The sequence below is a fragment of the Procambarus clarkii genome, chromosome 71 (assembly GCF_040958095.1).
Source record: "Procambarus clarkii isolate CNS0578487 chromosome 71, FALCON_Pclarkii_2.0, whole genome shotgun sequence".
Taxonomy (NCBI): Eukaryota; Metazoa; Arthropoda; class Malacostraca; order Decapoda; family Cambaridae; genus Procambarus; species Procambarus clarkii.
The window spans coordinates 16617471-16628528 of record NC_091220.1 but is presented as its reverse complement, the minus strand read 5'-3'; the positions used below and the strand labels follow the sequence as shown (position 1 = coordinate 16628528).

The following is an 11058-nucleotide window of genomic DNA, read 5'->3' as shown; positions in this document are numbered from 1 at the left end:
AATGTGTGTTCCCCCATGTTTCCAGGAATCATATAGGAAGGCCAAAAGTAACCCGGGAGTTTCTCCTGAGGTCAGATTTTGTCTTGCCAGGAGCAAACTGTCCACCACAAGGTCAGACGAAGCATAGATATAAGCTCATCAAGAACGTAGCACCATCTTGTGGACCATAAACTGCGAGCCACCATTAATAGTTGATACTGGAGATCTGGGGATGGGACTGGCTGTACCAGTTATGGAGCTGCTGGGTTAGTGTACACCTCTTGGTCTTCCGTGTTTTTCCTTGCATGAGATTGTTGTTATAGATTCAGCTACTCGGAACAAGTTTCAAGTAGCACGGGCTATGGTGAGCCCGTAACTTACCTGGCACAGGAGCAGTGCTGTGTGTCTTGCCCGATTGATTGATTGATGAAGATTAAGCCACCCAAAAGGTGGCACGGGCATGAATAGCCCGTAAGTGGTGGCCCTTTTGAGCCATTACCAGTATCAAGAGCTGATACTGGAGATCTGTGGAGGTGCGACTGCACCCTGCATGACGGGAGATGTCTCCTATGGTCTTGCCTGAGACTTACTGCGAGTTGATGAGTTGATATGGACGTGCTGACATCGGAGTTTGGTGAGGTGGCCTCCATGAGTGCTTGTATGGAGTAGGTGTCGTATTTTTAGTGCGGTGGTGGAGCTCCTACTAAGATTTCCTCGTCTGAGGAGTTCGTAACATTCGTAGTTGGTGGTTTTGTCTTTCGTCTCGCAGCCTGAGGTGATCTCAGGTGTCGTGGATTAATGGTAGAAGCTATTTCAAGATCGTTGGTGGTGCTTTTAGTATTTGAAGACAGCACGTCTGACTGTAGGAGTGTTGGGAGCTGGAGAGGGAAATACCTCTGTTTGTGCTGCCCGGATCTTGGGTGGTTCTGGAGTCTGTTGAGATTGACCTCGTGATCGTCCTGGTGGTAGTGGAGGCAATGAGACTTGCGTCCGGGGCGATAATGGGTTCCAGGCTGTTAGCTGGATACATCGCGTTGAGTTCCTTGACGAATCATTGATTGTCTGATCCGCCAAGCCTTTCTGCTAGTTGAATAAGACCAGGGATAATGCCTGCAAGGGACTGTGAGGGTGCTGGTTGGTCATGAGGTCCTCGGTGTGGAGGCAGAATGATCTGTTTGGAGGAGCCACTGTTTGGTAGGGCTGGTACGGTTGTAGTCTGGGTGGTCGGCGGCATGGTGGTCTTCACTTTAATCTTCTTTAGTTCCTCCTTCCTTTTTGTGCAGAGGTTAGAGGTGGCGGCGTGCTGTTCTCCCAGTTCGCGCATTTCTTGGTGGTTGCGGTACAATCCTTGTAGTTGTGAGTGCCGGAGCATGAGCTGTACTTATTCGTTTGTTCTGGCCACTTGTCCACTCATATTGCCTTGTCAATGGCTGCTGCAATTTCGCGCTCAGAGCGCTTGTAGACTCCAAGGAGTCGCACTTTCACTTTGTCATGTTCTCTGGCAATGGCTCGGATTGTCAGGAGAACCTGGAGTGGAGAGTGGTAGTACTCGTAGTGGTTGGCAGTTTTCATAGTGGTAGTACTTGTAGTGGTGGACAGTTTTCATAGTGGTAGTACTTGTAGTGGTAGGCAGTTTTCATAGTGGTAGTACTTGTAGTGGTGGACAGTTTTCATAGTGGTAGTACTTGTAGTGGTAGGCAGTTTTCATAGTGGTAGTACTTGTAGTGGAGGGTAGCTCTTATAGTGGTAGTACTCATAGTGGCAGTGAGTGGTTGTAGTACTTACAGCGGCGGTGCTTGTTGTGGTAGTTAGTACTCATAGTTACAGAGTGCTTGTTTACCTGATTGGTTGATACCTGGTTGATGGGGTTCTGGGAGTTCTTCTACTCCCCAAGCCCGGCCCGAGGATTGACTTGTGGGAGTTTGGTCCACTAGGCTGTTGCTTGGAGCGGCCCGCAGGGCCACATACCCACCACAGCCCGATTGGTCTGGCACTCCTTGGAGGAATAAATCTAGTTTCCTCTTGAAAATGTCCACAGTTGCTCCGGCAATGTTCTTGTAATGGTAGTTTGTTCTTGTAGTAGTAGTATTTATAGTATTTATAGTGGTAGGTAGTACCTGAAGCAGCAGTGAAAGCTTGCAGTTGATGGTAGTATTCGTAGTGGCAGCGAGCGATAGCACATCACAAATCTCCTGGCCGAGCAATGGCTCTATTGATTACATGTTTCATGGTCAAACAACTGGATATTTAGAGACTATATTCAACCTTTCTCTATATTTGTTTTAAAATACAGCATACACAGACACACAGGGGAATCTTCAGTAACAAATCAATGATCTTGAGTAACTTCAAATAACCCTTAAAATAACAAATTCACTCTTATGTTCCAGCACTGGTAACCAAAAAGAGGGAGTCTTAGAAAACAAAGACAGGGAGAGAGGGGGGGGTTGCTACTAAGGAATTTCTCTAAATAGTGTTCACAAATGCTAGGTTTCCTAAGGTTGACTGGTAAGGCTGATGTGTATCTTCTATTACTCTACAATACAGGGCAAATTATTGTTGAAAACTTTGTACACATGTGATAGCAAGTCATGCCTAAAATTAACTTGTGTTATATTTACCTTTTAATGCTAAATAAAATCTGAAGTAAAAAAAACTTCAACTCGGATATCACGACTATATACAGTACCGAGTCTAACGTCACACTTGCACTTAGCAGTGTCTGTGGTAAATTCAGTGATGATAGTCATCATAAAACAAAGATCAGGCAGTGAATGTATTTTAAGAGTTATTTACTTTTACTAAGGATGAGTATAAATAAATAATAAACTGCCTCCAAGTACTATCACTGATACCTAACATAAAAAACAAGAAAAAAAGCTGAAGGAAGCAACATTGCCGAGAACTCACGTGTAAGACAAATGAATCCCTTAAGAATCAATGCATCATTTACAATCGAGCAAAAAAATCTGACATTTTAATTATCTGGTGAAAATTCTTTATGGAAAAAGTGATTCAGGTCCGGGTAAATCCACAGTGGTTGTGACTCAACAAGAAATTTACTGCACATCCACTCTGGTTGAACCAAACCTCAGAGAGCCACAAGATACACAAAAATATGTAGAATATTAACAAAAGCTGCAGTACTCCCAACAACAGCCAAATAAATAAAATATAATTTACAACAATTAAATTATAATATTTATTTCAATAACAATGACTATGCAGAGGTATAAATAATATATATAATGAATTTATTTGAAGAGAAAGACATTGTCATGTATAATTAGTTCGTTTTCTTGTTTATAAGGTTGTAACAACCTTTCCTGCTGAGAGAGGAGGAGAGGAGAGGGAGAGGCCGTACTCCTCACTAAGAATGGCTTTTTGGGGGGCAAATATACCAATACTGTACTTTAAATCCTAAACATGTGCAAACTGGCAGTCAATACGTTACAAAAGTCTGGTGAGATCACTCATCAAAACTCCTTGGAGTTCCCTCCTCACAAGAACATGCAACAGTGTTTACCATCCCATGTCTAAGAGTGATTCTTCCTGCTCACTTTAAATTTAAAAGCTATAATTCTTTTAATAATTTCTGGATTAACAATTTTCCTATCTGGAACCAATAAAAATCATAGTGTTTTGTTCATAATTACAAACATTTTAATTGTTGAGCTCCTGGGGAGTGACAAAGATGAACTACACATTTAAATCTGTATACCTATGCTCAACTATTGGAGCTTCCAGATTCACAGTATTTACATTAAGTCCCGATACCTACCCTGCCAGCTGCTGATACCTGCGTTACCAGGTCCAAATAGCTCTTATACCTGACTTAACAGGTCATGGATGGTCTGAATGACTAGATCTTTGATATCTAGGGAGCAGCTGCAGTATATTTAGTCAAAGCAGTTGCAAAAATAAGGATAAATGGAATACATTTATGGAAAGGTATGCCACTTAGGACATAAGTCACATAAACAACTAATTGGAGGTGAGGCTTCCTCGCATTAGCTTCATCATCTACTGTCGAGTCTAAACCCCTGTCAGGGTGATTACAACTGCTTGGCAGACACAGTTCAGTTATCTGTTCATCACACACTAGGACAACCATTGCACTCTGTACAACCTGCTCATCTCACCTTAGTCGCAATGTGTGTCTTGGCTGAGAAACACACTTTTGACTGTACGACTCATGAAGGCAAATACGAGATAGTTTGGATGCCGTAATTGACAACCATATATTTAGCAAATAATGAGCTACGAGGAAACCAATAATGACAACCACAGCTCACAAGCATTTATATCTGCATTGATTCTGACACCTTAAAAAATATACTCTGGGAAAATTTATTAAAAACTGAAGAATGAAATGAATGTAAATAATTTGGCAGTATTTATACTCTTTTTCTCAAAATAGAAAAGTGCTAAATCATACAATCATTAGGAAGTGATGATGAATATCAATGATTCATGACTTTATCAAGGCGACTAGACTTTATACAAAATTGAACACAGCCAATATGCTAATACATGCTTCAGTTATTTAACATACTAAGAACTCACCTACAAATTCTTTCTTTTTTCTCCAAAGACGGTAAAGATGACGGTATGTTTTCCTTAAGTACAGTTCCAAAACTCAGTTATCATGTTGAGAGTAAGTTCAGTACCAGAGTTGACATATATATACACCAAACTTTAGTCCAGTATATTACACTAAATCATAATTATTCACAGTAGGTGATTTAATTGACATGTAATTCATCAATATTGTGAGAGTTGTACCAATAAGTTACTAAATGTAAACAAATAACAGCAGTACAAAACCTCAAAGTCCTGTAAAGACTATTTCAAAGTACTAAAATAATGGTTTATACAGCTGGTATAATAACAATGGATAGCTTTCAGTTTAGTTGTTAAGTCTCAGTTTAGAGTTCGTGTGTTAAGTTATCAACACACACATCTTTATTTAACATGAAAATATGATGTATAATTAACATGTACGGTAACACCATGTTCTTAGGTATTAACTAGGTGAGCTTTTCAACATGCTCTCTGCAAGAACTATAAAACTCACAACATTAAATACATTATTGATTGACCATGGCAACATAATTACCTAGGTAATTACCATTACGAGACAACAAAGGCCGGCTTTTACCACAAGTCAATTACCTCTGTGATCATGTTTTTGTCCATCTTTTCTTCAATTAGACGACTCTGCGTATCCACTACGATGTTCAGTAGAGACCTAGACCTTGTGACCAGCTCTGAAGCTGTGGGATATAAAGAATTATATTAGCCTCATATCAAGAATATCAAAGAGCGAGATCCTATAATAAAACTGTAATGTGCGTACTGTATTTACTATACATTAACTATAATAACACATGCTTCATATTACAAGAAAGTTACCAGAACACAAATCAAAATGTCAACATAGTTGGTCAGAGAAAAATGATTCTAAATTTGTCTTGTTACTAGTTATTATTTATGACACTCTTCCTTTGGACAATTTCCTTTCTTGCAGACGGGAGGGTCACGGGAGGTGTCGTGTGATACATAATATTTAAATTACTGTCCCGTACTTTCAAGAATTCACAATATTTGACGAGGAAGAGTACATGTTAGTTGGGTAATGCTTACACTGATTAATAAGTGTCAGGAGAGAGTGGGAGACGTTTCCACAAACTCATACAAGCGAGAAGGCAAACACACAACTAGAAAATGTGCAAATGAAGAAAAAAGGGAAATGATGGTTATTGTTATGCTGATGATGTGAAGCTTTATGATTTGTAGGTTTGTCTTTTCTTTGGCATGCTTTCAGGTGTCTCCAGGGAGTGTTTCCCAATTTCTCGATCTTGAGAGTTTGTTGGTGTATGTTTTGGGTTAGTGTGGTTTCATCTCCCCATATCCACCAGTTCGTATCTTCTTGTGTTTTCTTGTGGCCAGTCTTGCCGTGCTTTCTGCCTTCTCTCTGTGCTCTCATCCAGTGGTTTTTACAGGGCTTTGTCTGTTCTGGACAGTCAGCAGCTGGACTTTCCTTGCATGTTTGGGCCTCTTCTTCTAGATGTCATATCAAGAGCTTTCATTCATTGATGTTCACCGCCTTTATGATGGACAATGGCATACATCCAAATTCCTCTCTGGAGGCAGCATTTGAGGCTGCAGTTGGCTGATGCTTGGCATGCCTTTATCTTGTTTGGACATTCCTCGCATTTCGTCACTGTCATCTTCTGTTGTGCAATTCTTTCGGGGGGAGGGGGGGGGGGGGGCGAGTCTTTGTGGTGCATTTGTCATTATCTTATGCAGCCAATTCTCTTTTGGTCAGTGCCCTATTTTTTTGTCATGGTATCTTTCATCCTACTCATCCTAGCTTTCTTTTCTCCAGCCGATTTCTGCTTCCTGTATGGAGCTGAAACAGCTCCTACAACTAAACGGTTAAGGTAGATCCTTTTTTTGGCAATTTCCTCTTGAGATTTTTAGGGTTTGGATTATTGGAGGCTCCCATCTTCCTCCTTTGAGGTGTTTACTGACATTTCAGTAGGGGTTAGAACTTTGTCTCTAAGTCTCCACCATGTCAGCAGGGGGCTTTGGTCTCCAAACTTGTTGCATGTTCACTTCAACATTCAGGAAATGGCAGTAGTCAAACTGTGCTCAAGCACATACCTCTACCTCTCCTGAGAAGCTTAGCCATTCATTTAAAATCTAACAGTCCATTGTTAATGTATTCTCTTTTCTGGGGTGATTTTTACCATCACTGTAGAGTTAGACGATAGTTTTAGGCTCTTTTTTTTAGTTTGGGATTTAGCACTCTGAGCAGTCACATCCGAGTATCAAATATGTTGCTGAATAGTTTCCCAGTTTCGTTCAAGCTGGATGAAGTTGGAGGAAAATGTGACCGTTTTCCTGTGAGTATGCAACACATTCAGCATTCCCCAGGTGGATCTCTCTGAATCTGCATGAAGATAATTGTGTACATGGCATTGTTCATCATCCAACATCTTTGTCTCACTTCTCGTTACCAGAATGAGGTTGCCTTGTAATGGTTAATTGCTCTACACCAGTCCTCCTCCATGATGTTTCTTCTTACTTTGTAATTCCTCGTTTAGCTGTTCTTGGGTTGGAAGCTTTTGCCTAACTCTCTTGCATCCACTCATACTTTTCTGGTGAAGCTTCTTCAGGTCGGTTCTGCCTAGCTCTCCTCAGTCCTCCTTTTCTTTAGCACACTATGAAGTCTCTTGAGATATCCGGGACAAGTGATCCAAGCATCAGGATGAACCTTGCCCATCTATATGCTGCATATAGGGAAGAGTGAACCCTTATCTGTGTACACAAATACTCAACTTAGTATACCTCACTGCATAAAAACAAAATTTCAAAGAAATAATAACTAAATAAAACAAGAAAATCAAAAGCAGACATGAACAGAAGCCCACACATGCATCCCACAGTATACATATCACTCCCACAGTATACATATCACTCCCACAGTATACATATCACCACCACCGTGTATACACTGCCCAATAAGAAACGCGGCTGCAAAACACCCATAAAGTAAAGTGACTAACTCATTGAGCCTCACTGCAATAAAGAATATTTCTAAGAAATCAAACTCAAAATAATCAACCAAATCAAAATAGAAAATCTGTGTGTTTCCTTGAGCATTAAGCACCACTACAGTGAACACAACCCAGCCGGGACCCCGGCCACTACCACGGTGAACACAACCCAGCCGGGACCCCGGCCACTACCACGGTGAACACAAGCCAGCCGGGACCCTGGCCACCACCACGGTGAACACAACCCAGCCGGGACCCTGGCCACCACCACGGTGAACACAACCCAGCTGGGACCCTGGCCACCACCAGGGTGAACACAAGCCAGCCGGGACCCTGGCCACCACCATGGTGAACACAAGCCAGCTGGGACCCTGGCCACCACCAGGGTGAACACAAGCCAGCCGGGACCCCGGCCACTACCACGGTGAACACAAGCCAGCCGGGACCCCGGCCACCACCATGGTGAACACAACCCAGCCGGGACCCCGGCCACTACCACAGTGAACACAAGCCAGCCGGGACCCTGGCCACCACCAGGGTGAACACAAGCCAGCCGGGACCCCGGCCACTACCACGGTGAACACAAGCCAGCCGGGACCCTGGCCACCACCACGGTGAACACAACCCAGCCGGGACCCCGGCCACTACCACGGTGAACACAAGCCAGCCGGGACCCTGGCCACCACCAGGGTGAACACAAGCCAGCTGGGACCCCGGCCACTACCACGGTGAACACAAGCCAGCCGGGACCCTGGCCACCACCACGGTGAACACAACCCAGCCGGGACCCTGGCCACCACCACGGTGAACACAACCCAGCCGGGACCCTGGCCACCACCACGGTGAACACAAGCCAGCCGGGACCCTGGCCACCACTACAGTGAACACAACCCAGCTGGGACCCCGGCCACTACCACGGTGAACACAAGCCAGCCGGGACCCTGGCCACCACCACGGTGAACACAACCCAGCCGGGACCCTGGCCACCACCACGGTGAACACAACCCAGCCGGGACCCTGGCCACTACCACCGTGAACACAAGCCAGCCGGGACCCTGGCCACCACCACGGTGAACACAACCCAGCCGGGACCCCGGCCACTACCACGGTGAACACAAGCCAGCCGGGACCCTGGCCACCACCACGGTGAACACAAGCCAGCCGGGACCCTGGCCACCACCACGGTGAACACAAGCCAGCCGGGACCCTGGCCACCACCACGGTGAACACAACCCAGCCGGGACCCTGGCCACCACCACGGTGAACACAACCCAGCCGGGACCCCGGCCACTACCACCGTGAACACAACCCAGCCGGGACCCCGGCCACTACCACGGTGAACACAAGCCAGCCGGGACCCTGGCCACCACCACGGTGAACACAACCCAGCCGGGACCCCGGCCACTACCACCGTGAACACAACCCAGCCGGGACCCCGGCCACTACCACCGTGAACACAACCCAGCCGGGACCCCGGCCACTACCACCGTGAACACAACCCAGCTGGAACCCCGGCCACCATCACGGTGAACACAACCCCAGCCAACATCACGGTGAATACAACCCCAGCCACCACCACAGTGAACACAACTCCAGCCACCACCACAGTGAACACAACCCCAGCCACCAAACACCCACAAGTTAGGTCTCCCACCTGCAACGAGCCGCCTTTCCGTTGCCCCACTTGAAAACGTATCATTAGTGTGAAGTACCATGCTAACAATTCTCATTTGTACCGGAGGAAAAATGTTATGGAAACATAATTAGCAAGTTAAAGATTGCATCACAATATAGTTAATAAAGCAAGCTTTTATGTTTCAAAATCAAATTAGTCACACTGAAAACTAATTAATGTGATAAATTGAGCCTCCCCATGGAAGAAAACCTTTTTGGCACCAGAAGTGCTCTCACATGACTATAACAACAGGTAAAAATCTATAATAATAAACTCCAACAACACACAAAGTACATTTATGCAGTTTTAATAAAATTCACAAAAACTATTATAGGAAAAATAAAAATGCTGGCACTATATTAATTGTACACACACATTATTTTTTAAATCACACAATCTTATTAAACATTACAATAGGAAATAAATACATGCCACTGATCAGATCAAACCAGACCCAAGACTGTGATAAATGGCTTGTGTGCGCGCCTGCGGGCCTCAGTCATCACAGGGTCTTGGATGGGTCTGATCTTTCTTCCTCTAAAAGTGTGGGATGGAGAGTGGGATGCTCTGTCTCCAGCTGCTCCTGATGGTAACCCAGGTCAGATATCTTCTTACATACAGGTCAGATATCTTCGTACATACACTTCTTATTCACATACACCATTAACTCTTCTTCACATCTTGGTATGCTTTTCATCAAGTATTTTTATACTTCTACATGATATCTATAATTTTATCTATTACTCAAGTTCCGTTTTTATATAAATATAGTAGACATGGAGTGTAATTTGGTTTGTATACATCAAATCACCATGAAACGGCAGTAAATAAAATGCTTCAATACTGGAATCTTCACGGAAAAGTTACTATTCTCACAGAACATATTGCTGTCTAGACATCCATCAGAACTCACTCTTGCTTCGTGCACATTTCTTCAAAATCTGTCACTCGTCACTAACCTGACACTGCTATGACAAAGTCCTCGACTACCTCGTCTCTCGCCCAAAACTCCTATGATAACGTTTTCAGCTAACAATTGAGTTACAACCCAAAACCAAGTCACACAATCAACATTTTCCCTTCCTTCCACTTTACACAATAATGCAATTAATTCACTTCATCAACTCATGATATAGCATATCCTTCATATCTCCAAATAAAATCAGCAACTTTCAACTTTTAGAATTAGTACAGATCTTCATTTAATGTGCCATTTATCTGCCTTACATAACACACAAAATTGGTTTTAAAAATGTTGAACTCTTAAAATTTATTTATCCTGGATCTTCTACATTTACTAAAATTTGTATTCAATTTTATAAATATTGTTAACCAAAATGCCAATAATATTAGATTAAGCTAACTTCCCCCAAACCTTTAAATTGCTTAGAATATTGAATTCTTTTACCACAAAATAATCATGGAGGCTTTATTTAGACCATAACCTTTGCCTTGCATGATTACGGACAGTCTTGTGCTAATATTTAATTGTATTTTTTAATGATATATATAAAAAGTGGGTATTTTTCTTACTCAAACTAATATAAAGTGAAAAACAAAATATTAGCCTCATTTCAACCCTCAGCAGGAACAAAACTCAAGATGGGTACTATACTGAAAAGGTTAAAGAACATTATTTTTGCTTTTGTATTTGCATTAATAAAATTATTAACAAACAAATGGAATAGGCATGCGAGTGCCTATAAGCATTTGGATGTTACCAAGTTACTGCTGGAATGTTGTCTGAAGTGATCCACAAGGAGGAAAAGCCCGCAGCCTAAGAAAATCAACTTGCCGATTAATTTTACTCTCTTCCTCCTCGGCACCATCACTCTCTCC

General features: G+C 43.1%; 1 protein-coding gene across 6 annotated transcripts in view; it reads right to left on the bottom strand.

The window, feature by feature from the left end:
• Nucleotides 1–2238: 2238 nt before the first annotated feature.
• The window catches only part of LOC123745612 (golgin subfamily A member 4), an 86181-nt gene continuing 77361 nt past the window's right edge, over nucleotides 2239–11058 (bottom strand). For 5 of the 6 annotated variants that reach the window (XR_011224305.1, XR_011224309.1, XR_011224306.1 and 2 more), the window contains 2 exons: nucleotides 9652–9802; nucleotides 2239–5255 (listed from right to left, as the gene is read on the bottom strand). Coding sequence is in view for 1 of the 6 variants with exons in the window: in XM_069312097.1 (XP_069168198.1) it covers nucleotides 5220–5255 (36 nt within the window). In the remaining 5 variants the exon portion in view is untranslated. The remainder of the gene's footprint in view (nucleotides 5256–9651; nucleotides 9803–11058) is intronic. The other variant, XM_069312097.1, reaches the window with a different exon arrangement.